The sequence below is a fragment of the Anser anser genome (assembly GCF_964211835.1).
Source record: "Anser anser genome assembly, chromosome: 1".
Taxonomy (NCBI): domain Eukaryota; kingdom Metazoa; phylum Chordata; class Aves; order Anseriformes; family Anatidae; genus Anser; species Anser anser.
The window spans coordinates 55,382,211-55,410,177 of NC_139720.1; the positions used below are offsets into that span (position 1 = coordinate 55,382,211).

The following is a 27,967-nucleotide window of genomic DNA, read 5'->3' on the forward strand; positions in this document are numbered from 1 at the left end:
TTCCCTTCTGTATAAGAATGCTGATTAGAATGGGTCTAGCTGGTGTCTGGTTAAAAATCTTGTCTTTTTATTTAGATTAACTAATACACATAAGGTAATATGAAGTAAAAACACATCAGTGACCAGAAAACCATCAAAGAAAAGCCTGATGCTGTAGCCAAAGTTTAACTTCAGCGAGTTTACGCTGTGACAGACCTAAAGGGTTTGCCTTCTTTTAGCGGTTTCTTAACATATCTTGTTTTTATGCCTGGCTCCAGGCTGAGTTATTTGTTAACTTCAAGGGTTCAAAAGTAAAGGGGACTCACTTTCTCTTCTGCCAGTGTGGCTGATTTTTGACAATCTGGTAGCCTGGAAAGCACTGCTGACTGTGTGGCTTTTGTTCAGGCGAGGGCTTACTTTGGCTTGTGTACACAGATCACCACCAGGCAAAAATTCTGGCGCCAGGACGGCCTGATAGGTGCTAGAAGTACGAGTACAGCACGTTTCACATTTTATTATCTGTTATTTTATATATATATATATATATAATTCTATATATATATATATAAGGACATTTCACGGTCACCACCATAAGTTCTACTTCTTGCACAATTCAATACACAATTAACTGTATATTGTACAATATACACTTAATTTTTATTGTTTAGTTAGGATTTTCTGCTCGATTTTTGGAGTCAAAGACTAACAGGCCATAAATATCGGCAGTACGCCACACGCCAAGACCTCCCCATAGCACACAGGCCCCATACGTTGCAGGAGGAGGTTCTCTTTTACAAAATAGCACCGAGAATTTATGAAGTTTATGAAAGTGACGTTGTAAAGGCAGTAAAATCGGGAATACGTTTGCTGCTGTAATGTGTATTTACATGCGTTTAAGTAGCAAGCAAGCCAAATGGATACCAAGTAGTTGCCTGTAAGTAACTGTTTACCTGCAAAAAAAATTACCTATGCTTAGCCAATCAGGACTAAAAGGCAACAACAGGCCTCCTGACACCGCCCGTGTTTAAAATTTAAAAACTATCCCAAGTGTTACACACAACCCAGTACTTCCAGCCTCCATGGACCGCGGCCGCAGGCAGCAAAGCCGCGATCCCCGGGCCCAGCAGGCCATTTTTAAGGGCAGAAAGCCCACATCATGGCTGCTGCCGCTCCCGGCGCCGTGCGCGGTGCCCTGCGGGCGAAACCCGGCCCGAGGGGACCTGAGGGGTCCCGACAGAGCCCCCGGGACCGGGCCGGGTCCCCCATGCCCCCGCCGCCATCATCATCCCCTCAGCCCCTCCGCCCGCCTCCGCGGGGCCAGCGGGCGCCAGGCCGTATTCTCCAAGCGCCGCTACGCCGCGCGAGTAGCGTAACGCCGCGACCTGCCGCCAACCCTCCGCGCGCAGCCCGCGGAAGAATTTTACGCAAAACGGCCGCGCTCTTCCTCCTCTACGTCAGCCTGAGTTACGCAACCTGCGTACGCCGCGCACTTACGTAACGTGCGCCTCGGCCCCGCTTTTCCCTACCCTCTGGAAGGGGTTACGCTATTGACTCCTTGCGTAACTGACTTTGAGGAATAGGAAGAGCATTGCTCCCCTCCCTCCCCTCCTCGCGCTGGGGCTGTCGGAGCAAAGGGCGCTACGCGGCTTTCGTACCCGCCGCGCCGCGCGGAGAAGCGTCTCGCCGAGCCGGTTCGGGGCGTAATTGGCTTCCGGGAATAAGCGTAGGCATTTTTCGAGGGCCGCAGTTTGCGCAGCGCCGGACCGCCCGTAACGTAAGCGAAGCGGGTTGGGGCGGCGGCGGCCATTTTGTGCCGGGAGCCCGGAGGAAGAAGACGCGAGTGTCTCCACACGGCACGGGCCCTGGAGCCGACCGAGAGCCCCGCCGTTCCCTCCGCCGACGTCCAGCGGGTCTCGGACCCACTGACCAATTCTTCTCCTTTTGTGTCCCACCCAAGAGGCGAGGTGGCGCAAAGCGATTCCTCCGAGACGCAGCCGCCCCTGGCTGGCCCGTCTCCCCGTACCCCCAGTCCCTCGCCGTCGCCACGGCCGGCGTTCCGCTGCCTCTCTCCCACCCCCCCGGGTGCGATGAGGGGCTTCGGGGACCGGGGGCGCGACCGAGACCGCGGCGGGTAAGGGGGGGGGACGGGGAAGGCCGGGCTGGGGTTTGGGGGGGGGGGTGGCGGTGGAAGGGGCCCTCACCTCCCTGTGAGGGGCTGGGAGGGTTTGGGGGACGGGGGGGATGGGAGGGACACGGCACGTCCCGGTGGTGGGATCGGGGGGAGATTTCCCCCTGGATTTTCGTGTTGGGGGGGGTCGGAGGGGTTGGGAACTTTACTATCACGGTTCTGGCAGCAAGGGGTGGGGGTTATATATTATATATTATGTTTTCGTATTCTTCACATGTAACCGTATGTGCTTGCTTGCCTGCCTTTTCTTTTTCTCCTCCTTCCCTTTATATATATATATTTTTTTTTTTTTTGCCACCCCTGTTCTCCTGTCCCTCTCCCCCCTGCAAGCCATGAAAGTCCCAGTGGCCCTGGCAAGGGTGGCTGGACACGCTGCCCTTCTGACTGTCATTGCTCCTTCTGGACTTCTTAGAAAGATGGCAGTTGGTGAAAGGTCTTTCCCGGCTGCACTCCCGGGCTTATCGTGAGAGGAAATGAGGTTGAAAACTGCTGCCGTGCGGGGGACTTGCGTTCTCAGGAGGCCGAGCTCAGTAAACATGGCCCTGGACCACACTTAACGAGCATGACCAAGCTTACGTAGCGATCGAACGGGAGTTGTCTGGCTGGCATGGCTGAGGCCTAGTGCTTGATACTTCTGAGACCACTATTGAAAGGAAGCTGGCATTGGGAAAGGTTTTTGCAGGTTTAATTTCTTTTTCATCCAAGGATGGCAGTTAAAAAGAAAAAAATACTGTGTGCTGTGGGTAGTATAGGGTAAGTACAGGATGGCGTTATAGTACATAAATAGTTTGAGGCTCGGTTTTCTTTTTATGGGTTAAAAGTAATAAGGCTTTCATCCCAGGCCATTTTTTAAGAGAAAATTAAACCCCATTTAGGAGAGTGGCACGTTCTGTCCTTCAAATCACAAGTAGCTAGGCCTCCGTTCGCAAGGATTAACAATAAACATGTCATGTGAGTTTTGTTACCAAATTAGATCTAGTCTGCCATATTAAGAATGAGTCTTACGTTTTTTATTCTAATTATTTTTCCCTTCTCTCCTACTGGGAGATTGAAGAATATTTTGTTTATGTTGAAATCCATTTTAGCGTTTAGTTTCTCTTCGTCTGTGGAGAGAGATAGTTGTATTTTCTGCTTTATCTTTACATCCACATTTCACATTCTGAACTTAAGAGATCCTTTTTTTTTTCCCTCCACAGAGAGGCGGGTTTTGGTGTTTTTTCACCGTGAGCTTTCCAGCTCAGTGTTAACGCGAGGACGTTGGAGTGAATGCTTTGGCAAGTCTGAGATAGCTGGGGGTCTGAACTGTTTTTGGAGTTCAGTGAGCAAGTTTGAGAATGCAGATTTATATACAGTTCCTTAAAAAAAAACCACTGTCCAAAGTGTTGTTACAATACTGAGCATGCCTTAAAACTTGTGTAATCCCCTTCTGCATAAAGGTTTTGATTATAGATGGTTGCTTCTCTTTTAAATCAGGAATTTTGCATAAGTAAAAGGAGTGTCTGTGCGCTTCTTTGTCAAGTTTTTGGACATTTGCATTGAAAATCATTTTTCTTGGCCTATTGTACCGGAAGCTATGCATGTAATGTATCAGTATTCAGCTTGTTACTCACATTTATTTAAGGTGTGAAAGTACTTGTAACCACCAACGTGCATCATAATTCATAGAGTCTCTGTGAAAACTTTGGACCACCCAGCATGCTGTGTTTGGAAGTTTACCACCTTCTCAGTACTGATTCTTTCATTGACTAACAAATACAGGCTTTCTGTTTTCTTCCTATTAGGAGCAAGCTGTAGGTGACTTCTTAGGATGGGAAGCGGTCCTGTTTTGCTCTGGAGTGTAATAAACTTGCACAGTTCTCTCCCAGAAACGGTGGCACAGTAGTGTTAGACAAGAGCGTTTTGGGTCGGTCTGAATTTCCACGTGATTGACAGGAGAACTGTTGGCAAGTCAGTGAAATAATCCCAGATTTAAATCAGTTTAGCTGGAATCAGAATCCAGTTGTTACTTGCAATCGGAACACGAAGTGACAGTTGCTGCCGGGTTAGCGGAGGCAGCGTTTCAGGAATGCTGCGGGGCTCACTTCTTCCAGGTCAGCATGCAGCCATGTTGTGCGTGAGAACGGAGAACTGAAACTGCATGACTTTTATGCAGAACGTATTGATTTTTCCCTCTGGATATCCGTGGAGCAGATATTCACAGTACGCAGCTGTTTCAGTGTCCAGTCTCGCAATCCCTTCTTCCATGTGTTTCCTTCTGTAAGGAAACTCGTTCGCCCTCTGACCCTCCAGTTGACCTCAGTGAAGCCGCTTATGCCTTTTGTTAGAACAACTTGGAAACGTAAAGAGTTGCCATTTTGACCTCAAGTTAGCGTGATCAGCAGCAGAAATCCTCAGTAAATGTGAATGTTCCTGCAGATGATAGTCTGCACATTTTTTTGTTACTTTGTCCAAAAGAAAATATAATTGCTTAATTTCTGAAGTTGTGTTTTACAGTCTTTGCATATGACAAAAAATGCTGACATACAGGTTCTCATAAAAATATGATAAGAAAATAAGGGATATTTATACAACAGAGAGGAGACTTAATGAAGCAGTTTCATCGAGACAAGCATTTTAGAATTTACTTACCAGGTTTTAAATTATATCTACCGTACTTAGTTTTTCCAACAGCATAACCCCTTGTTCCTGTTAATACGTTGATTTGAGTTCCGCTTTTTTGGTCTCTTAGTCTCTGTCACTTGTAATTTCCATTGGGAAGCAATTTAAACAGCAGATGTAGCTAATGTCTGAACAGAGAGCCTTGTAATTAGGATAACGTAAAAATTTCCTTCAGATCTATTTTAGTTTTTATCAAGCTCTTTTCTCCTCAAGTTACCAGCGTGTGAAAACTGCTTTGGGATTTTTGTTGCGTTGGGTTTGTTTCATTAACTGTTTTTATTTACTAGCAGACTGCTTGAATAAAGCGCAGACGCTGTGGATTTGCTATCTAAATAAAAGCAGGCACTTCTCATGAATTCATGTTCTGCGAAAAGCTGTAGCTTTATTAACCAGAATTTGCATTAGGACAAAATATGATCTGATAGCTTTTGGAAAAGTGCCTCCTGCTGTGTTTGTATGATATGAATGAAAGAACTATAACGTTCTGGTGGAATTGTAAAATACGTAATCATTTATAATGTTTTTGATAATTAAACAATTTATACCACTCAGTTTTCAGTTATTCTTGATTCTTGCCAGAAGCTCATGTGTTGTCCAATGCATCCATGAGTTATGACAGCTCTTACCCTTCTTCAGTGTATTAAAATAACTGGGTGAATAAAACTTAGGTGAGAGGGAGAACAGTAACTTCTGAGTGGCTGTTAGTTAGCAAATTTTTAGCAGAGTAAGCATTTTTTTTTTTTTAACTCTCTTGAGTCTTCATCAGAAGCGTTTGAGAAGGGATACAATTTTTCCCAGGTGCTTTTATGTATTTTTTTTCTGCTTCTCTTTCTTTTTTGAAAATAAAAGCTTTATTGCTTTGGTTCCAGCATTACACATAGACTTCCAAGCTTGGGTGGACTTGTTTACTTTCTGTCTTTACTTGTTTTGTATTTGAGGCACGCTGCTTGATAAGAGAGAGGACGTGGGGAGAAGGTGAAATAGCTATTTTTGTGCGAAAACTGGCCTTGAGATACAAGGAACTTGTGATTAGAGATTTTTGCCACCCCTTGCATCTATCCTGTTTTAGTTATACTCTCAGCTTTGATACAAAATAATTGCCATAGCTGTACCAGCAGCTTTGTCCCAGGAGAGGGAACCAAGAGACAGAAGCTTGGTGACAGGAGCTTTAAGGCAGTGACTTAAAAATGGCCGTACTGGAAGCAACCTCCAGGACGGGTTTGGGTTAAAATGGACTTTGGGCAGGTTTATGTCATGAATGCTATCATAGTAATTTTCTTGGAGGGGGTGAATTTTGACAGAATATTGTGCTTGTGTGTCCACTTGGAGTGGGAGGGGTGGAAAATGCTTAAGAAACCTGCAAATTCCAGACTAATTCAGTTGTTTATAATTAACATTGACATTCCAGCTTCGGAGCAAGTCGTGGAGGTCCTCTTCCTCCAAAGAAATTTGGTAATCCGGGGGAACGCTTACGTAAGAAAAAATGGGATTTAAATGAGCTACCCAAGTTCGAGAAGAATTTTTATGTGGAACATCCAGAAGTGGCCAGGCTTACTCCGGTAAGTCATTAGGTTCTCTCTGTTTCATTTTACATGCAACAAAATGTCACAAGTGGAAAGTCTTGTCCTAGGATGTCTGGGACAGTGTGTAATAGGACTGTTTTCCTTAAGTTTGTTTTCTGTGTTTATACTCTGCCGGATAGCAGAGTCATTATAACATTAGCAAATGTGGTGCTTCTGTTCTCAGCTGTCTTTACGCAAGTTTTTTTACATTTGGTCATTTGTAATTCATCATCATAATGCTATTGTGGTCTGGTTATTTGAAATTAACCAACAAGAATGTCATGCTTTGTCATTGAGGATTCTGACTTGGAGAACTTAAAAGTTGCAATACTGGAGAGACCCTGAAAGAACCTAAAATAAAGAACTGAGTGGCATAAACACTTGAAAAACATGTGGAAGGCATACAGTTTTGTAATAATAATTCAGGCTGAAAAACCGGAACCTTGGGACACATCTCGTCTAATCCTGAGCCCCACAGTAGAGCAGGTTGCTCAGCACCTTGCACTTCTGAGTTTGGTTATCCCTAAGGGCGGTGAGAGCCCATACCCTATCTGGGTGGCTGTCCCAGGTCTTGATGCTTCTTGTGGTGTTTTTTTCCACTGATAACTAATCGGAATTTCAACAGTCTGACTCCATCTCTGTAATGACCATCAGGTAGTTGAGAATAGATGTTAGATTCCCTTGTTAGTCCTCTCTTTCCCAAGCTGCACGAATCTGGTGCTCCAAGTCTTTGTCCAGCTTGTACCTCAGCCTCTAGCTTTCGCTGCCATAATTGGACATGCCTGGTTAAATAACGTCCTTTATGCAATGGGGGCTCAGAACTGGACACAGCACTCCATGTTGTTTGTAGATCATCTCCCCTTCCTACCCAACTAGTCTAGGTTTTTTCTTCCTCTTTAATGTCTTCTTATATTTAGAAATTAACAGGTTTCATTCTTAACACAAGGAAACTTGAGGAAAACAAAAGATTTTCTTATCCAGTTGCATATACTTAAAAATCTTCAAGCCACGTATTCATGGCAAGGTTATATGGTATAGAGGGATTGAAGGAGGCAGTGTTCAGTAGTTCAAAGACAACAATTTGAACTACTGAACCAGTTAGCTTTAGGTGCTGTCTTTGCCTTAGCCAGCTAAAAGTAAAAGGATTTTCACATTCTTCTTAGATTTTTTTTTTTAATATATATAGTTTTAGTTTTAAACTTCTGTTTGAACTCTGAATTTTTCACAAACAGTAAATTTACTGCTTTGGGTAAAGTGCATGTTTGATACTGATGGGTATTTTTCTATTGATTTTTGGTGAGTGTTAGAATAAGGTAATGAAGTGTGGAAGCATGTTGCTGAGTGCTGTTGGACTTGTAATATAACATAGGAAGAAAAGAAAACAACACACGCTTTTCCTAACCCTAAAACTCTCCTTATGTGGATACACATTTCAGAAATAGTAGCAAAAAAAATTGTGGGGCCTTAGTATGTCGTCATGATGTTGTTTGGGTTTCTTTCATGCAGAAAAGAAATGCTGCTTCCAGAAAGGTTCTAAGTGACGTTTCTGAGTTGCAGGCTGTACAGCAAGAGCTGCATACTTAGCCACTTCAGGAATGTTTTAATGGAAGGAGAAGGACTGCCCTGCTTTCTGCTTTTTTGTCGTATATTAGGGTCTATTTAGTTTTAGTTCTCAGCACTGTCACACAAAATTTATTTAATCTGTTCCTCTGCCTCAGTTCACTTTTGAAGCTCTTGATAAGTTCTGGCTTCTGGAAGATGGCTAAAAGCTTTTAAAAGATTATATTAATGCGCTTTTCATTAAAAAAGACTGCTTGGAAGGAAACAGGCGTCAGTTCCTGTAGGCTGCACAGAGAACTCCTACTTCTTGAGTGTTGGAGAACCTACGTGATAGCTCCATCTCAGGGTAAAATCCTTAGGAGAGCTGTCCTTTTTAGATCTTCTTGTCCGTCTCCTCTCCCAAACTAAACTGTTAGTAAGAGGCATTAAGTCACTTAACAGAAGCGTGCACTGTAAGTCTCTGCTGATGTTCAGCATTTCTTTGTTTTTTTCCATGTCAATAGTATGAAGTTGAAGAACTGAGAAGGAAGAAAGAGATAACAATTCGAGGAATGGAGGGCTGCCCCAAGCCTGTGTTTGCCTTCCACCAGTGTAGCTTTCCACGTAAGTATTTTGCCATTCTTTAAGAAAATGTGGATTACTCAAAGGCAGCAAGTGTTAAGGCCTGTTTTCATTTCTAAAAGGTCTTCTGAAGTTGCATATAGCCTCAGTTGGCCTTTAAGAATTTTTTTCCTTTCTTAAATTCTTAGAGTATGTGATGGATGCCTTGATGGACCAGAATTTCACAGAACCCACTCCAATTCAGTGCCAAGGTTTTCCACTTGCTCTCAGTGGTCGTGATATGGTGGGCATTGCGCAGACTGGCTCTGGGAAGACACTAGCGGTGCGTACTCCTTTTATGTTTTATTTATTTTCACAGTTGCCTTGTAGAAATTACCCTTGGCTGCTTGTTACCAGTTTTTCATCTTGACAGTGCTACAAGCGTCAAGTGAAGTGATGACATGTTTTTAAAGCTTTCTTTATTGCATCATGGGTGAGACTTAAGCCTCAACCAACCCATCTAGCCTGTCTTATTCACAGGCATGTGTTTTGCATGTCTCTCTTTCTGATGCTTAGCTACTTCCCTTTGGTCCATGCTTACGTTGCAGTTTAATAACTAGTATGTGCCAATTTGTTTTGTTAACTACACAAGTTAAAATAAAGGATGGTTGAGTCTTCGTTAATGCGTTAATTTTATCTGCAGTGGTCAAGAAGGGATTTTATGCTTTATGAAAAGCACTGTTTAGAGGAAAGATTGCTCAATTCTACTAATTCAGGCTCCAAATTTTAAATGAGCTTTCTGTTCAGAGGTGCTAAGCACCTCTGTTCTCTACTCATGCCAAAAGCAGATACGGTTGCTCAGCAGATCTGCAAATCATTTCTTCTGTTGGGTAAATGCAAATACCTGGTTTTGCAAAATCCTGATTTTAATATAGCTGAGGTTTCTTCCTGTCTTTGGAACATTATGTACTGGCTTCTGGAGGGCTGTTAGGCTAAGTGGGCTCTCGCGGTGGTCCAGCTGTCATGGCAGGTGGTCATTGGCATTGAGTATGGAAGTCCGGTATCTTGACTTAGAATTCTTCTGTTTCAGTACTTGTTGCCTGCGATCGTTCACATCAACCACCAGCCATATTTGGAGAGAGGGGATGGCCCAATTGTAAGTGTTTGTCAATTCCCTTCCTTTCTGTGTGTGGCACCATTAATGAGATATGTGCTGTATCTAATTGGTGTATGAGAATAGTAAGTAGAGAGTATTTACAATCACAATGTGAACATCCCACTCATTAGTTGAAATTCTGTGCAATTGCTGACATAATCTAACGATATTTAAATGTTTTAGCTAATAGAGAGCAGATGGTCCAGCTTTGCTTATGGTATCTGAGCAGAGTCCTTAAGTTAGGGATGTACAGCTTGGTTAACCTGAACTGATTCCTTCTGCAGTGCTTGGTTCTAGCACCTACCAGAGAGTTGGCCCAGCAAGTGCAGCAAGTGGCTGATGATTATGGCAAATGTTCAAGGCTGAAGAGTACCTGCATATATGGAGGAGCACCCAAAGGTCCCCAGATCAGAGATCTAGAAAGAGGTAATTTAACTGAGATCTTTAAAATGGGTGTCTGCAAGTTTCTGTAGGAGGTGGTACTGCAAAATATAGGTAAACTTGAAAGTAATCTTAAAGCCTGTTTGGAGAGGTGAGTGGCTGTCTCTTTTTCCGGTTAAAATGATAGGGCATGTGATAATTTTCTTCTCTGTTGTATAATGACTTACTCGGATATTAGACCTCCTTCCATTTTCTGAACTTTCCACTCACAAAGGTCAACGGGACTTAGGAAGGGGGAGGGGAAGCGACTTGTCAGAAAGGACAGATTATTTTGAGAAGGTGCAGTAGCAGCAAGCTTAAGGAGCGATTTTTCTTAAGCCAGACCGAGTTTTCCGCCCAGGTTTGTTCAAATAATAAAATGTAATTCCTGAATTCATAGAAACTTCTTTAGACAGTGGTTGGTTGGTTTGTTTTTCCTGGTACTTCATTGTTCTTAAGGACTAGGCTCTTTCTGGTCATGCTGCCCCATGGAGTTCTGCCGTTGCCTTTCCTAATGTAGCAGAGGGCTGGAGACAGGAATGTTGGGGAGCTGTGGTTCTGCAGCAACCTCTGTAGCAACAGTAGTGTGCTAGTGGCCCAGCCTTCGTGTCAAGGGCCAGTTGCATATAATTTCAGATGCAGCAATGTGCTGAGGGCTTTTGTCTTCACTAGGCTAAAAAATACAATAGAATTACATGAAAAGATACACGAAATGTTGTTAAGGTAAGCTTACACAGATCTGCTCAAGTAATTTAAACAAAATTTATCACCGTGGTTAGAAGAGCTGCTCTTGAACACTTCAATAATGGGATGAAAACGTGTGGCAGAAGGCTGTGGGATAGCTCTAATCCAGAAAACAGTAGTGCATCTAATAAAGAGCACCATTGTTAATGGTGGAGACAATGTTACGTGAAGAGACCATGGAAGAATCAATGTGGTGGTTTTTTTTACACCTTCCTGGAGTGCTGTACAATAGAGATTCTCCCACATATGATGAAAACCTTTTGGTTAGAGGATGTGGACAGATTCCATGCTTTCAGTCCTGCTTTCAGTCCTTTTAGATGTTTCTATCTTTGGATGGTTGCTTAGTGTTTGCTGCAACAAAAATTCTTGAGTAAGTAGAGATCAAAAATCATATTTTTTTTTGTCAGTTGTGGTTTTCTGAGTATTTAGTGAATTTATTTTGGAGGAGTGCAGCACTGACAACAGAGTGCAGTTTTTTCAGTCTCTCTGGAAGACCAGTGACTCTGTTAGAAATCTAATTCTTGCATGAGCTTTATAGAAACTGAAAGTGTGTCCAGCTTCGTCAGCTCTGAGGAGTCCAAGTTGACACAGACATAACGATCCGGGCTGTTGCAAAATACTCTGCATCTGGAAGTGAAGTATCAGCAAAGCTATTTTTATGTTTTTTCACCTCACTACTTCTCTAAACATAACTTCTGTGATTGTTTCAGTGACACTTAAGGGTGCACCTCTAAGATTCGGAAATTGGTGGAAATCAGTCCCTTCTTGTAAGAAATGTATAAATTGCCATACCTGGTACTAGCTTAAGAATACCTGAGTTCTGTTTTTACACTAAGTTACGGGCTGGATGGTTGTCTGCCATGCTTAGGGCATAATTATTCAGTGTTAAAGGCTATGGTTTGGCTTTATGTAGCTTTAAAAAAAAAAAAAAAGGTGGAAGTGGAACTAATCTGACCTGTACAGCAAGAGGAGCACTTCATGTTTGTTTAACATGTAGAGTTTAGCTGTAGTTCAGTTCTATTTTTACTAGAGAGCTCTCCAGGCTGTGTAATTCTGGATGAAGGTAGGTCAGGGTTGAGTAGAAGCTTATTTTAGTTTTTGATTTTTGGGCAGCTCTTTGCAGGTGTTTTTTGACAGTAGGCTTTTAGCTTCTGCACTGCATTTATTATTCTAATGGCACTGTAACAGTAATTTCAGAATGGAAAAAAAAATGAATTATTAAAAGAAACTAGGGCTTCTACTGAAATGACTCAATCTTGGGTATGGATGAGGGTGGTGCTTTTTCATTTTACTTAAACAATTTTGCTCTGGGAGGTGATTCATTCTGACTAAAAATACCAATTGACATTCAAATGAAGAGCCTTATTCTTTTTCCTCCTTCTGTTTTGAAGGTGTGGAGATCTGCATTGCTACACCGGGTCGCTTGATTGACTTCCTTGAGGCAGGAAAGACCAACCTTCGTCGGTGTACGTACCTTGTGCTGGATGAAGCAGACAGGATGTTGGACATGGGATTTGAACCCCAAATTCGGAAAATTGTTGACCAGATAAGGGTGCGTGAACATTGTTAAAGGACAGCCTCCCTTGGTTTCCCATCCAAGCCCACTACCTTAAATAAATGTTTTTTTCCCTTTTTTCGTAGCCTGACAGACAGACTCTGATGTGGAGTGCCACCTGGCCAAAAGAAGTGCGCCAGCTTGCCGAGGACTTCCTACAGGACTATGTTCAGATCAACGTGGGGAACTTGGAGCTGAGTGCCAACCACAATATCCTGCAGATAGTGGATGTATGCATGGAAAGCGAGAAAGACCATAAGTACGTTGACTTGCGTACCATTTCAGGTTTTTTAGCTGCACTTGGAAATCTACATTGTTTTCTGAGCCAAATGTGAATTCTGAATAGTGGATTTCTTTGCAGTGTTATTTAACCTTTGAATGTTACCAAACAAGTCCTGTAATTATCCAGTCTGTTGCATATATTCTCACTGTACCATTGTACAGAAGAGCTAAATTCTGTGTAAGCGGTGCTGGCTTTATTTTTGTGGATGTGTATTATACATTTTCTTAAAGCAAACTGAGACAGCATTCCTGTATTCTTGTACGTGTGGATATCTATACTAGCTCTCGTGTCTGTTTTAGACTGATACAACTGATGGAAGAAATCATGGCAGAGAAGGAGAATAAAACCATCATCTTTGTGGAGACAAAGAGGCGATGTGATGATCTCACTCGAAGGATGCGCAGAGATGGGTGATTAGCCTCCCCCTATCCTTTGCTGCTAGTGGGAAACAGAAACTGTAATAAAAGCAGTAAGGTCTAAACGTTCGCGATGCTATAGTTAGGAACAACCTGTCAGTTTGGTTCTTGGCTGAATTCAGTCTTAATTTCCTGGAAGGTTCCAATCCATCAAAGCCTTAGTGCAAGAGAGAATATTTGTAAACTGTGCAGCTTTCAGTATGTAAGAACACTGATATAATGAAGTGACAAACCATTAATTTCACAAATGTGATTGGACTTAGATGGCTGCTATATAATTAGTGGGTTTAATGTGCAAGAAACAAAACTGTATGCACAGTAGGTAGCTAAAGGCCAGAGGAGGGGGACAGGGAATTAAAACACTTGAGAAATACGTATATTTTTTTTGGCCTTTTTACTGAAATGTCAATAAAGCTTCCTGTTGCCGTTAATACATGTACTTTCTGTCTATACTAATGTGCATCTCTGTTTGGCAGTTGGCCAGCTATGTGTATCCATGGAGACAAGAGTCAGCCGGAAAGAGATTGGGTGCTTAATGGTGAGTCCGTCGCTGAGGGGCGAATAACGCGGGCTGCTGCACGTAATTTAGATGTGCTGTTCTTAGGCTTCCTTTTGTCTCTGTGACCAAGAGATAACGTTTCGAAGGAACTTCTTTTGCCTTTGTCCTGTTAATTTCAGTGCTTGTATTTTTTTTTTTTTAATCCAAAAATTGAATGGGATGATTGCTTAACCCAGAGAGCTGGATTTTGAAAACTAGTTGACACCTTATATCCTGACTTGCTGGGGTTTATGAAGTTACCTTGTCTAGATTCCGGAAAATGAGCATTTAGAGTAAATCAAGTTCAGATAACTTTATCTTTTTTAAAAATCTTACTTCATAGCGTGCTTTGTTTTACAGAGTTTCGTTCTGGAAAGGCTCCTATCCTCATTGCTACCGACGTTGCATCTCGTGGGCTAGGTTTGTACACATAGACCACTCTTGCCTACTGCTGCATATTTTTCTTCTTTGGACTGAAATATGTTTTCTTTTTTTTAAAAAAAAAAATTCAAAGCGTGATTTTCCCCCACATGTGAAATACGTTTTTTAACATTAATCTTTTTTTTTTCTTTCATATTCAAAGTCTCTTCCTGCTCCTAATGAACAGGCTTTGGTCTGCAGCAAGGCCTAGGCATGACTAATCGATCGCCAAGAGGGAGAAGAGACGTCCAATTATGCAACCCAATCCTTCCACCACACTCACTTCTTCCCCAAATCCAGCTTTTGTTGCTGGATGGTAGGGATGGATTGCTCTGTTCAGAGCGTGTCAGATAAAGCCCAAGTAGGAAGCTGTGGGAGAGCATTTCAACGGCAAATAGCTAATATTCTCCCTGCATAATCCCCCCCAGATTTGAGCATACAAACCCCAGCATACACGCATGTTTACCCTGCAGATGTATTCACATCTGAGAAAGCACTGCTCCAGATTTTTGGTCTTGACACGTAACTTCCCTCTGTGCTCCTTCTAGGCAGGACCACTGAGATTATATACGGCCATTAACGTAGCGCTACCCAAATATGTAACTGAATCAAAATTGCGCCACTCTATTCTTGGTGGTATGAAAATGATCTGTCTGGATGCATCAGTTGCGCCCCCTTCTTAAATAAGCATATTTGTATGGTGAAACACTGTGTGCTAGGCACAGTCCCTGTACATCTGCCCACTCCTAGAAGAGGAGGATGACTTCTGAGGTGCTCTTAGCTTAATAACGAGCACTGAATATTCCACCCTCCCCGAGCTTGGTAGAAGATAAACCCCTTGGGGGTCAGTGTCTTGTTATGGTAATCTCTAGACAAAATTATTGCAAGTCATTGCAGATAAGCTCAGAAAAATCTCTGGTTTATTAAAAATCACAGTTACCTGAGCCCTGTTTTTCATATGCTGAAAGGGTGGCTGTGCTGTGCATCATATGGTCACTTTAACACAGGCAGACCATTACTAGATTTGGCAGCCTTTGTTCACACAACCTGCACCCCTACTTCCCCGCCCCCCCCCCCCCCCTCCAAAAAAAAAGTCCAACGCTTCCTCAGAGAGGTGATTATCTGGACTTCAGTCTCTGCCCTCTAGGGTCATGTCTGGACCTGTGCAGTTAGTACTTGGGCCTGTTGGGAGAAGGGACTGAGGCCTGAAACCAGTTTGTATGAAAGAGAGCTGCTTTCTCTAGCAGCGTTTTTTAAACAGGCTTGCTATGTGCTGGTAGCTTCTTTGTGCATCTTGCCTAGACATTTAAAACAGCTTCACTCCCCTCCAAAAACACTCCCCCAAAACTACTCAATTGGATAACACTTCAGAAAACAGTCTCCCCACTTCCCATCCTCCACTTCGCCTGAGCTGTGGGGGAAAGGTACCAGAGTCTGTTTCTTGTTACTGAACAACATCTCTGCTTGTTTTGGGGCCCTGAGTTTGCTGCTTCTTAAAATAAGTCACTTAACTGGCAAACTTCTGGACGACTTCCTCCAAGATCCTGGAAAGTGAAGGCTTCTACCTAAATAACATAAAACAGGGGCGCGCGCCTTTTGGCTGAGTCACCAGGGCTTTCCCTCTTCCTAATGGAACATTGGTTTCAAAAAAGCTTCTTCCAGGTAAGTTCTGAGTCCCATAATGACTTCTTTGTGATGATTCCCTGGAGTGAGGTCCTCTCTCTGCACTGATTATTTTTTTATTTATTTTTTGTTCAGTCTATTAAACTAAAAACATTGAATTTGTTTTGTTTTGTTTTCTTTAACAGAAACTTTGATATCAGCTACAGATCATTCTCAGTGCAGGGGTGGGGGCACATCTACATTGATGGTTGAAACAGCTCTCTAGACTAGCATGTTTGCTAGTTTTGTCCCTTCTGATTAATAATCGGAGACTGTCTGTGCCATAGGGTATTCTGATGGTCTGACAAAGGGCATGTTTCCCAAGTAGCTGTCAGAAATGATCGACAGCTTCAATTCTAGATCCTGCCACGTTACCTTCTAAAAGCGCAGGAAGATTGTGAGCGTGCACAAGCGCTTTGGAGCATGCTAGACTGGAGAAGCCGAGTCTTGCACTTGCTTGGGTCTTTCTTCAGCCAGCTGCGTGCTCTCCCAGGATCACTTTCTGGTCTGGAAAACACCCTTCCATTTTCCTCTTCCTGCCTTCCCATTCTTCCCAGTCCTCCCCAGTCAAGTCAGCACTGTCTGCATTGGTAGCTGTGCTTCCCTGTGCTTTCTGCCAGGAAAGCACGCCCTTGTATCCTCTGTGCTAATTCAAGTTGCTTTGCTACTGATGGATGTGCAGAATGGGACTGACTGAGGCTCCTGGAGCCTGCAACTTGTCAGATTAGTTACACCCTGGCTGGGAAGATGCAATCTGTCATATGTACTCCTCTCTATTTCACTTTCCCATTTTAAAAAAAAAACACAACCTGTTGCATCAAGGACCCTAGCTGGAGACTCGCGCAGCCCCCTGTGAAACCTGCCTTCTCACTCCCTTTTTTTGGTGTGATTCAGGACTTTGGAGTCAGCAAAGACTGAGGAGCCCCCCCTTTGCTGTAATAAGAAACAGACATAAAGTCCCCCCTCTTGCCACCACAACCGTCTTGTTTTTATTTTTCCTACGACCCCTTTGAAATTGATGCAGTCTGGGCAATAGATGCAGTCTGACCCCTTGGATGTAATTTTTGTACCTGCATTTTTTTTGACAAATGCCCCTAAGAGCCCCAAATAGGGGACAAAAAGCGTTGGAGGACCTGAAACCTTTACCTGAACCCAGGTTCTCCGGCGCTTCACAACCAAATGGGGCTACAGAGAAGCGTCTAAGCCAGTTCACAGAGTGAGCGTGTGTGGGGACTTCTCGCTGCCACGGACCCTTGATGCATGCTCCCCGCGCTCCAGTGGTCCCGTGTCAGAGGGCGGAGTTTTCGAAAGGAGGCCGCCAAAAATAAAAGGCAAAGAGACGGGATCGGCTGCAGCGGTTTCCCACAGGAGGAGGGAGTGTGCATCGGTCTGGTAACAAACAGAGAATGTTTCTCTCTTTAAAAAAAAAAAAAAAAAAGAAGGAAAGGAAATCACAAAAAAATCTGTGTTTTATCTTGGATATTTTCAGAATATTCATCTTAAAATGCAGATTTTTTTTTTATGAGCTGTTAGGTGACTTACTGTAATGCCATGCTTTTTTTAAAAAACATTCTATACCGTAGCAAATAGGTGCTTTTGGTACTTCAAATGCTTTCACTGAAGTGTTACACTAACATTTACTTTGTTTCTGTCCCATGAGTTTCTGAAGCCTCACTGAAAGGTGAGCTGTTCTGATCTCTTAAATTTTAATATTACTTTACAGTACGTAGCAACTCTGGTCACTTTATTTCCTGCTTCCATTTGACATGGGAAGTAGGGAATTGTAAACAGAAAGCGGGATTGCCCAAATTACAAAAGCTGCTCAGAACTGGACAGAACAGTATGGTGAAATGTTAGCGTAATGCATTCTTGTAACTACGAAGCTAAGTTAAGATATTCTAGGTATGATCCAAACAGTTTTTAATGAGTTGGCTGAATAATAGTAGTGTGATTGGAGTGTCTTAAACTTCAGGCTAGGAGAGGTAGTTCACTGTATTTTAGGATTGTAAATGATTTTTACTTGCATTTTATTTCATGTTGCTAAGTGGAAGGTAAGTGATCTCATTACTGTTATTATTTGTTAGACTTCTCCCAACAGAGTAAAAGCTTTACCATGGCAGTCCTACCCTTCCTCCACCCCAGTTTGCTGTGCCTGTTGGTGTCGTTTTCACCATCAAGATTGTGTTTTGGAAAAAAAAAAATACAAAATTAATTTAGCTTATTGAAAAACATCAATGGAATACAGAGAAATGCATTCCGGGGAGGATGAATTTGAGTGCAGGGAAAAACTGCTTTAAAACTTCCACTGTTTTTCAGGACACTGATCTTTGTGCCTGATGATCGTAAATTTGAGTCTTCTACTCTTTTGGGATGAGTCTGTCTTGTATCTGTTCCATGCAGTTACTAACTTTGTGATGTGTTTTTTTTTTTCTTATTACTGTCACCTGCATTCGTGCTCCCCACCTTTCGTTGGCACGTCCTCTCTTCTTCTCCCCTTTCCTCAACCCCACCCTTTCACTGTGCTTCGCACCTGGGCACTTGACAAGACGTGGAAGATGTTAAATTTGTGATAAACTACGACTATCCGAACAGCTCTGAAGATTACGTGCACCGTATTGGCCGTACCGCACGTAGTACCAACAAAGGTACTGCGTACACGTTCTTCACACCAGGAAACCTGAAACAAGCCAGGGAGCTTATCAAAGTGTTGGAAGAAGCCAACCAAGCCATCAATCCAAAGCTGATGCAGCTTGTGGACCACAGAGGAGGAGGAGGTGGTGGTGGAGGTAAAGGCACATGGGGAAAGGGCTACGTAGGGAATAGCTTCTCTGCTTTGAGGGAGGGAAGATGAAAAGAGGGTAAGGAAATAGTAAGTGCAAGTCTAAGAGACAGGTTAGTGATAAAGTTGTCTTATGCCTGACATTTCGAGGGTGTTCAGGAAACGGAGTATTTCTCTCCAACCAAGAGGTAGTCCACCATTAAAACTTAGTTGGAGAAATTTTTTCTTTTTTTCCCCTGATGAGGTCCTCACACAGCTAATTTTCCTTGAATTAATTCCTTGCACCTCCTACCTAAACACGGGTAACAGGATGCCTGTGCATACACATGCAAAATTGAAATCAGCAAAGGGAAATAGCGACTTGACCCTCAGGGACTGAGACTACTTTTCCTCCCTCTCCCTGATGGAATAATAAGTTAAATTATATTTCCAAGTTAGTCCTGAATTTCTTCCATTTCCTTTGGCTCGCGGTACACACAGTAAGAAAACTTTCTGAACTTCTTCTCTACACCTTGAACAAAATGCAGGGATGAATGCGCAGCCTTGCAGGGAAGTTACAGTCAAAAGAACTTGCTCCTCGTGGGCAGCGCTGTGGCTGTAGAAGGGAGGGAAAGGGTGGCGTGATTACCACAGTTCATTGTTTTAAAACGTGTTCACGGTACTAAATCTTACCGTATCCATCGCCAGGAGGCCGTTCTCGTTACCGAACGAGCAGTTCAGTAAACAACCCTAACCTGATGTACCAGGAAGAGTGTGACAGGAGGCTCCGGGGAGTGAAAGAGGGCCGGAGAGACTCAGGTGGCTTCAGAGACCGTGAGCGTGGTGACAGTTATGCCAACGGAGCCAACAAGACCTATGGCAGTGCCTACGGGAGCCCAAATTCCGCTTTTGGGGCAGCACAGAGCCAGTATGGTTACACTCAAGGGAGCTATGGAGCAGCTGCCTATGGCACGAGTGGCTATGGCACTGCAGAGTACAGTGCTAGTGGCTATGGTGCCAGCACCACAGCTGCCACCGCTGGGAGAACCTCACAGAGCACTACCCAACAGCAGTATGCAGGGATGGTGGGGCGCTCGGGCCAGCAGCCACAGCCGCTCATGTCACAACAGTTTCCTCAGCCCCCTGCCACTAACGTGATGGGCTATATGGGACAGACTGCCACCTACCAGTATCCACCCCCTCCCCCGCCCCCGCCCCCCTCACGCAAATGAGACCACTCGCCTGCTGGTGACCAGTGTAGACCTCTTGCATTTAAAGGAACCTTTTCTTTCTCTTCTTTCCCATCGTGGTGTCTCTCTCATGCAGGTTAGGCTTAGAATTCACCATTCAAATCCCTTGAGCCCATCAAAAATGGCCCCCAGTCCACATTACTGACCCTGTCCTTTTTTTTTCCTTTTTTTTTTTTTTTAAGAGATATATATAGTTGACTGGAAAATTTATTATTTTTTGTCTTGCATGTTGAGGAAATTGGAAATTTTATTTTCTCTAAAAGAAATGGGTATAAGGCAGATAGGTCCCAGCTCGATCATCTTGGTGTCTAAGGTTTGTGTTAATACTTGCTTTGAGGGGAGGAAGTTTCTATTCTGTAATACGTTAACTTAATTTCAGGAAGTATCCAGAGAGGTGGGAAACTTCGGGGAGCCAAAACGCAGTTCATTTAACATGATAAATGCAAGGGAGCAACGCTCACTTTTCCTAATCTTAATTTTATTTTTTAATAGCTCACTATCGTTGCTTGTAATCTATCATAGGTAACTTTCTGTAGGAAAACTCTGCTCATTTGTCTCGGTGGGGCGGTGTTCTGAGTAATTACCCACGTGGGTTGTCGGCATTTCCTGCAGCTCTGGAAGCAGCAATCCACCTTCTGGTACCTGTAGCAGGGAAGTTGGGATTAAAACCCCGGCGTTGGTGACCAAACCTGTCTTGGATTCAGTACCTGAAAACTAGGTGCAGTCACTGCAGGTGCTGCTGCTGCAATGTTTGGCCAAATAAGTTCTTGCCCTACAGTCGTTAAACTGCAGCATTGTAAATGCGTGCAACCTCCTTACTCCAGCTAGTTTCTGCTCTCAAGTTCCTACTGCTGGGTTTATTGAGATGAGTCTTATTTGAGAGCCCAGAAACTAAACCGAACGGAGATCGTGAACAGCGAATCTCGTTTGTCTGTCCTTCATGAACAAACTATGTGTTGCCACGGGGAGCGTTCTGAATGCCACTACGCTGAACAAAATGTGACAGAGTTTTCTGCACTTAAGAGGTTTGAATAGGGTGGGCTGGGGGGCGGGGGGGGCGGGGGGCGTAAGGGGAGGAAGGGAGGAGGAGGAGGAGATTGCCTGGAATCTCCTTTCCATGAGGTAAGGAGTGAGCTGGTTAGTGCATCTTAATTCTGAAGCTTTCTTTCTTTTGTACCTTGCTCTGACTATTGCTTTTCCTGGCTTTTGAGTGCATTTCCCCGTTCCATTGGTCCCTTTGAGCTCAGCTCTTGCAGGTAGGTAGCATTTTAGAAAATGTTAGAGAAGAGTGGAATTTTAGTAAATACGTAAATAAAAAATGTTTATTTTACAGGCTAAGGTGGGTGTGAGGGGTTTTCCCCTTTAGTAAAGCATGTTGTCGACTTGTTACTTCTAATACCAGACGGTTCAGAGACAGTAGATGATAATAGGAGTTGGCTGCTCTCGATCTGAGAATGTGACAAAAGAATGGATACATCTCCTGGTTTGTGAGGCATAATCTTTGCATTATGAGAGTGCAGGTTGTTTTCTTTCCTTTTTTTTTTTCTGTTGGCGTTCTTGCATATGGATGAGCAAGGCAGCCCACCCCTTCTGTAGCAGAGTGGAACTTCTTATAGCCCAGGAAAAGAGCTTGCTTATACAGAAATGATTTTTTTTTTTTAATTACCAGAGTATAATTTTGGGGGATGAATGCACATTTTTTTGTGCAGTACACAGGTAGGTTGCTGACAAGGAGAGAAAAGGGAGAGATTTTTCAGAACCTTGTTTCCCTCGTCCCATCTCAAATTCCATTGCTTGGGCAGGAAATTTCTTTGCTTGTGTTAAGTGAAAGCCAGAAACATTTCATTTATCCAGGCACTGACTGATCTGTCTTTGGCCTCCCTCACAAGCAAGTGTAGAGCTATATTTTATTTTTACCTTTTTAAAAAAATTTATGAATTTGATGCAGAAATGTGTTTGAGGGGTGTAGGAGTAGGACATCTTGCTGACTGGCTTTAAAAAGGGTCTCTGGACCACCAAAGCTGCCTTATAGTCTGCTATAGCTTTCACTTCTTTTTGGGGGGGACTTGTGCACACGTAAACGTAACATGCCAAGTCCTGCAGTGCTTTATTGTCACTGAGGTCAGCTGAAGTCCAGGGTCTCGGTTCAGTTCAGAGTGTTAACCAGATGTTGACTGCATAAACGCACCGTGGCATGTGCTGCCCCTGTCCCACCTGGTGCTCGCTGCTCTGTTCCATATACCAGCTGGAGGGCCCTTGTTGGTAAAGCATTAGCATCTAGTAGTGTTTGCATTGTTTTCGAGCTGTAAAAGTTCTGTGGGAGTGTCAAACGACTTGGGTGTCTCCTCCCCTCCCACTTCCTGAAGAAATTTACTGTTTGGACTTCTCTGAACAATGGAAGGGTTAGTGGCTTTGTGTGGGATCAGCATCTTGCTTCACACTTGCTGGTCTCTGAACACATTCCTGTTGTATTAATGAAGACTTGAATTGAGAGATTCATAGATCTGTGGTGTTCAGACACAGGATACTAAGAGCTATGTTACTATTCTTAGTTTGTAAATTGTCCTTTTGATACCATCTTGTTTTCTTTTGTAGGTATAAATAAAAACACTGTTGTCAATAAAATTGTGAGCTTTGTCTTTATTTTTGGAGTGTAAAACAGTCTTTGCCCCCATTCTTCCCAGTTCTTGACAAAAGTCACATCCAGGGAGTGGGAAACATCTGTTGGCAACCCTCTGATTTTAATCAAAACATCCCTTATTTGTAGGACACGAACTGTCACTGGAGGTGGGTGAGCGGGGTTTGAATACCTGTGGCACTGGAAAACTGGAGGCCCTGAGGAGAATGGGGTTCAGGCACAGTTAACTTTGGGGGGCTGGTAATTCGTGGTTAAAACAGCAATAGCATCTGCTGTGTCAGGTGTGGCCACGTGTGCAATGAGCCAGTGGCCTTTGCGTATCTTAACCAGACTTAATAATAAAGCGTTCCCTTTACTAAAGGCACTTGCTGAAGGGCTAACAGGCGGCGGCGACCTTTTATTTCCCTTTTTATTCCCTGTCGTGCCTCAGGGTCAAAGCAGAGGCATGTTTTGGAGGTGGGTGCTGAGAAGAGCAGGGAGAGAATGATTTGCACTATCTTAGTATTGGCCAGCACTACTTAATAGCACCAAATTCAAGTAAGAAGAAATACAAAAAAAAAAAAAGTGGAGGGAAAGTCTCGTCCAGACGAAAAGCAGACCGGCTTTCCAGGCCTCGTTGTCTGCCTGGCACTCGAGTGAAGCTCAGCTGAGCCATTCTTCAGTCGACAAGGGCCAGGAAAGGAAAGCTGTCATCGTAAGCGCTTCATCTTCGGAATTTCTTGTGTTGCCTGTGGAAGTGTCTTCAAACAGGCATTGGAAGACTTAGCTTCTTCCCTTTTAGGACTATGAAAGGACAGAGAAAGAGAAGGTAAGGAAGGAATATTCCTGAAACAATGAAACGCTTCCTGAACCTGCTGTTTGGAGTGCTAGATAGTGGGTTGTCAGGTTTGCAAACCAAAATTTCCCCTTTTTTTTTTTTCTTGATGATGTCACGTGGACTCCGCTGTTCTATCCCTGGTGCATTTTTGGTTTTATTTAATTTTTTAATAGAGAACATGCCATAAATATGTGGCCTGTGGCCAGACCCACCCCCAGCACGCCTCATCTCATCTGATGGTGGCGGGTTGGATAGGAGGCCCCTTGGTGGTGGCCAGCGGCAGGTAAGAAGCAATGGGAAATTCCATTTAAACACGTGAAAAAATGGTGTGCTTTTATTTTTATTTTTTACTGTGAGGACGGTCAAATGCTGGCACGGGTTGCCCACAGAGCTGTGGTGCTTCCACCCTGGTGATGCTCAAAACCTGACTGCACGTGGCCTCGAGGAACCTGCTCTAGGTGACCCTGCTGTCAGCAGGGGGCTGGATCAGATGATCCCTGCGGGTGCTCCCACCCTCAACTGCTCTGTGAAACACAAGCTTTTGGGAGCTGAAAGCTTCCTCCAAATATCTTTCAGGTCCTTGTGTTAAACAGAAAGCGGCTCATTGAGTTTTGAAAACAAGATAGAGAACTTGCATTATATAAAAATCCCTTTACAATGCTTTGGTATCGGCTCTGAAGCCTTATTAAATAGGCTTCTTTATATAACACATCCTTGCTTTTCTTATCAGAATCACTGCCCTTTTGTCTGAGCTCCTCTGTGTTAGAAATGTTTTGAAAAGACGCTTTTTTTGCAAGAGTGTAAGAGAGATGCAACCTGCTATAATATTTCTGGTTTCCATAAATGACTGCGGAGTATTTGCATATCTCCAGTCACCTTTTCTTCCCCATGATCCAGAAACTGGTGTAAAATGAAAGAGGGGAGGAAAAAAAAAATAGGCAATTCTCTGTCTGCTGTGATGTCCCAGGGACAAATGTGTTTTTTTTCTCTTCCCTCCTGTATCTAAATTTTGTGGCTTTGTTGCTAGTGCTGCGACACTGAAAGCCAGCAGTTGGTTCTTTTTCCTCCCCTTTTGTTCCACCTTCCACACCTGCAAAGGGTATGGATTTCTAACAAAATGTAGAAGGACGCAGGACATATGAATTAAGTGAAGCTAAAATGGGAATTAGTGGAGGAAAAAAAAAAAAAAGGAATTGACGTGGAGCGCCTTGATGGTGGTTTTACAAAGTAGTTTTCTAGCCACAAAGATTTTTTCAATGATGGAAGGAAGTCTTAATGTGCTTAACCTGCTCAATGCTCCTGTCACCTCTCCATCAGCAGGAATATTGCGTGAAGCCCCTAAAGGTCCATCCCTCAAAACGTCAAACACAGGCTTGTCCCTACTGGTTTTGGCAGCCTAGTCGGGGAATGCGAACAAAGAAGAAAATATTTGTTCGTTTGGCTACATTTTGTCAAATTCCACCCTCCTCAACAGAAAAGTGAGTCTTTTTTTTTTTTTTCAGTCTCAGCAAGCTGTGCTACCAAATTTTGTGCCCGCGATGAGCTCCTTAGCTCTGGTATGCAGCCCTTTACCAAAGCACAGCGCTGCAGCAGAAGGGGCATCTGGTTTTGGCAAACAGAAGGGAGTGTCTTGTACATGCAGATGCCTGCCTTCCTACAGAATCAGCTCTTGGGAACGCTGCATCTTTTACACCAAAAGAAAAAGTAGGCTTAATAAAACCTCCATATGTCTGCAGTTGCTTTCTCAGGTACGTCGTCTGCCTGCGGCTATTTTTTCCTCCCCCCTCTAGGTTTTTTTTTTTTGTGTGATTCATACATAATCTGTCAAAACGTACATGGAAGTGAATATGCCGAAATTGTTAACTTCCTAGGGTGGGTTAAACCAGGCTGAGCTCTGGTTTAATTTCTACACAAATACAGTAAATGATAAACTCAAGTCAGGATTAACAGCGCAAGCTGCAGCTCCACCATCCCTTGCAAGAAGGCCGAATGAACATTTTCGGCTTCATACCAACCCTTTCACCTACCTTTGGTAACATAGAGATAGAAGAAGTCGCAGTAGAAGATGGTTTGCACCACCCCGGACACCACAGCGATCTGGTCGTAGAACTTCTCGGTGTGGTAGCGCCAGACCCAGTTGGCGATGTAGAGGGCGCGGTAGAGGCCCAGGAAGAAAAGGTAGTGCGTCGTGATGGTCTCCGCTTCCCCGGTCTTGCTGATCATGAAGAGCTGGGGGAGGATGGCCACGGACTCCAGGTAGATGGAGAAGGTCCAGAGTATCTGCGAAATCAAGGCGGTGAGGACGTGGGCTCGCCTGTGGTATGGCCCGGAGCAGGATGGGCCTACCACCCTGGGACTGATGAGAGAAGATGGCGCTGAGCGGCTCCAGAGGTGGTGTGATCTCTGAGGCCTGCCAACATCGCCTCCCTCGTGCTTTCGGCAATAAAAATCTCATTTCTTTAACATCCTGCTAACTCTGCTGGGCAGCGTCGGGCTGCTGCGTCCCTCCCCTCCCCTCCCCTGCCCCACGGTTTCCTCACCTCCAAGGGCGTGAAGCTGTGGTTCTCCAGAAACGACAGGCCTGTGACGGGGACCAGCAGGAACTCCAGGCGGAAGGAGTCGTTCTCGCTGTCAAACGTTTTCCGGAATTTCACGTAGATCATGTACACGGTGACGTAGGCGCATATCAAAAAAATGACCTGGGGGAGGGAAGGAAGATGGCGATATTTTGATCGCCCCACCAGTGCTTGAAGAGAGCCGACTGTTAATGTTCCTGCTGCACAAGGGTGCCCAGCCTTGGTTCACTGCATCGTGTTCTGCTTTTGGTGGACTAAATGTGGCAGGCCCAGCTCCCTCGTTCACTGCAGTGAGGGGGTTTTGTGGTTGATGGAGGGTTGGTGACACCAAAGGGAGCATCTTTAGCTGCCCTTCTGCGTACAACCCACTGTAGTTTTGGTGACGGTTGGAGGAGATGAAGTTTCTCCTTCCTCCCTCTGGCCGAAAAAACAGCGTGGTGAACGTGCAACCTCTCCTTCCCCAAGAAACCATGGCGAGCCGAGGGAAACCTCTGTTTCCATGCTGCCCCTCCTTACCTTCATCACGGTGTTGTAGGCGGAGATGAAGGTTGTGAACAGGTCCAGGTAGCGGGTTGTGAAGACGAGGGCGAAAAGGATCTGGCTCTTCCCAGAGATACCTGCATGGCGGGGAGAGGAGGGCAGGGCAAGTGAGAGGAAAATGCCTTCGGGTGCAGGTTTTGCCTAGTGCCTTCTTTGAGAGCAGCCGCATACTCGCACGGCCGGCCTCACCACCAAGAAAAAACCCTTTCCATTCCCTTCCTGGCTCCCTCCACACGCCTGCCCGCCCTGCCGTGGGTTTGTGTGCTGTGACACCTGCCACACCGGGGAGTCGCTGTGGGATGGGTGCTGCTGAGTCACTGCGGCTCCGAACCCCGAACAAAATCTGCCTGCGGGAAACCGCCTCTCTCCATCCCTTGCCCGAGCAGCCTCCGGTGCCTGCTTGCTCTCTGGCAGGGCCTCCAGCCTGGAGCAGCACCTTTCCCCTGGAGGTGATTGCTTTTGGTGCCACCGCAGCTTCTCCTTTTCCACCTTACCGCCCTCCCCTTCCCTTCATCGCCCCCAGACAAACACCTGCACGGCGGCGGCGTGCTGTGCCACATCACATCCTTCCAGCACGTCCTTCTCCCTCCTGGCCGGGAAACCGCCCTGTGCTGGGCCGGTGGAGGCTCCTGCAAGCTGCAGCAAAGCCCTGGGGCTGGAGCTTGGCAAAAAACCCACCCAGGGCTACCAGCAAGGGGCGGGAGAAAGGTGGAAGAAGCAGCAGGGAGGCAGCCCAAGGGAGGAGGAGGAGGCTGATGCCCCTGAAGGGACTGGGCGCAGTCGTTGTCTGGGCAGGGTCCCCTCCTTCCCTGGCACTCACCAGCACAGGACTTGGACCTGTGGATCTTCAGCAGCAGGATGATGATGGCCAGCAAGTGGGAGATGTCCCCCAGGATGCGGAAGACGTTCATGGCGGCGCGGGCTCCTTGGCGGTGGTGGGCGAGGGTGGCCGTAAAACCCCGCGGGGAGCTTTATCCTCGGCCAAGCGCGCGCTCGCGTCCTGCTGAACTTTCCTCCTCCTCCTCCCGCAGCCTGCAGCTCTCTTCTTCTGGCGGAGGAAAGCTCAGCCCCCCTTCCAAGCGCCTTTCCCCCTGCACTGCTCTGCCCTCCAGGCCGGGCGTCCCCCTGCCTTGATGTTCCCACCGCGGGGATTTTCTCCCTCCCCAAACCTTCAAGGCCTGGGCAAAGTTGGGTTTTGTCCCGTCGGCCGAGCCGGGCTGGGCTGAGCAGCCCCAAAGCCAGTGCTGGGTGACGTGGCTCCCGCTGGCCGGGGAGGAGGCAAAGGAGGAGGCGGAGGCGGGAGTAACTGCGCTATTTTTCCCTTTTCCTTTTTTTTTTTTTTTTTTTTCCCCTTCCTCTCTTTTCCCCCACTTGTCTCAAGTTACACGTGGAAGCGTCCTTAAAGGAGCAAAGGCAGAGGGAATGCCGCTTATCGGGCTGCTGTGACCTCGTGTCCCGTTGGTGCAGCAGGAATAAAGCGAGGCGCGCGTCGCGAGAAAGGGGCACGTCGGTGCTGCCATCTTTACCCGTTAGCGGCAGGGGACTGGGGAGGGACCGTCACTGAGCCTGGATGCACCCAGAAACTTGGCCAGACAAGCCCTATTCTTTCAGTAGGGTCTCATGGGGTCTCGGGGTGTCGAGAGGGGCAGGAGGGTGCTGCAGCCGCTGCCCCCCGTGCCCAGCCTTCGCCCCCGGCCGCTTCGCTCA

General features: G+C 45.1%; 2 protein-coding genes across 2 annotated transcripts; one reads left to right on the top strand and one right to left on the bottom strand.

Moving 5' to 3' along the window:
* Nucleotides 1–1,590: 1,590 nt before the first annotated feature.
* DDX17 (DEAD-box helicase 17) lies at nucleotides 1,591–22,314 on the top strand. Its single transcript, XM_083813870.1, has 13 exons — nucleotides 1,591–2,110; nucleotides 6,234–6,384; nucleotides 8,451–8,550; nucleotides 8,697–8,830; nucleotides 9,578–9,643; nucleotides 9,928–10,069; nucleotides 12,199–12,359; nucleotides 12,449–12,621; nucleotides 12,945–13,055; nucleotides 13,538–13,599; nucleotides 13,960–14,019; nucleotides 18,228–18,467; nucleotides 19,148–22,314. Exons 1-13 carry the CDS (start codon nucleotides 2,067–2,069, stop codon nucleotides 19,669–19,671), a joined length of 1,968 nt encoding a protein of 655 aa, XP_083669996.1. The 5' UTR covers nucleotides 1,591–2,066; the 3' UTR covers nucleotides 19,672–22,314.
* On the bottom strand, nucleotides 22,315–27,571 carry KDELR3 (KDEL endoplasmic reticulum protein retention receptor 3). Its single transcript, XM_083813902.1, has 5 exons — nucleotides 27,081–27,571; nucleotides 26,237–26,337; nucleotides 25,685–25,843; nucleotides 25,172–25,424; nucleotides 22,315–23,110 (listed from the first exon to the last, which is right to left on the bottom strand). Exons 1-5 carry the CDS (start codon nucleotides 27,169–27,171, stop codon nucleotides 23,070–23,072), a joined length of 645 nt encoding a protein of 214 aa, XP_083670028.1. The 5' UTR covers nucleotides 27,172–27,571; the 3' UTR covers nucleotides 22,315–23,069.
* Nucleotides 27,572–27,967: the final 396 nt, after the last annotated feature.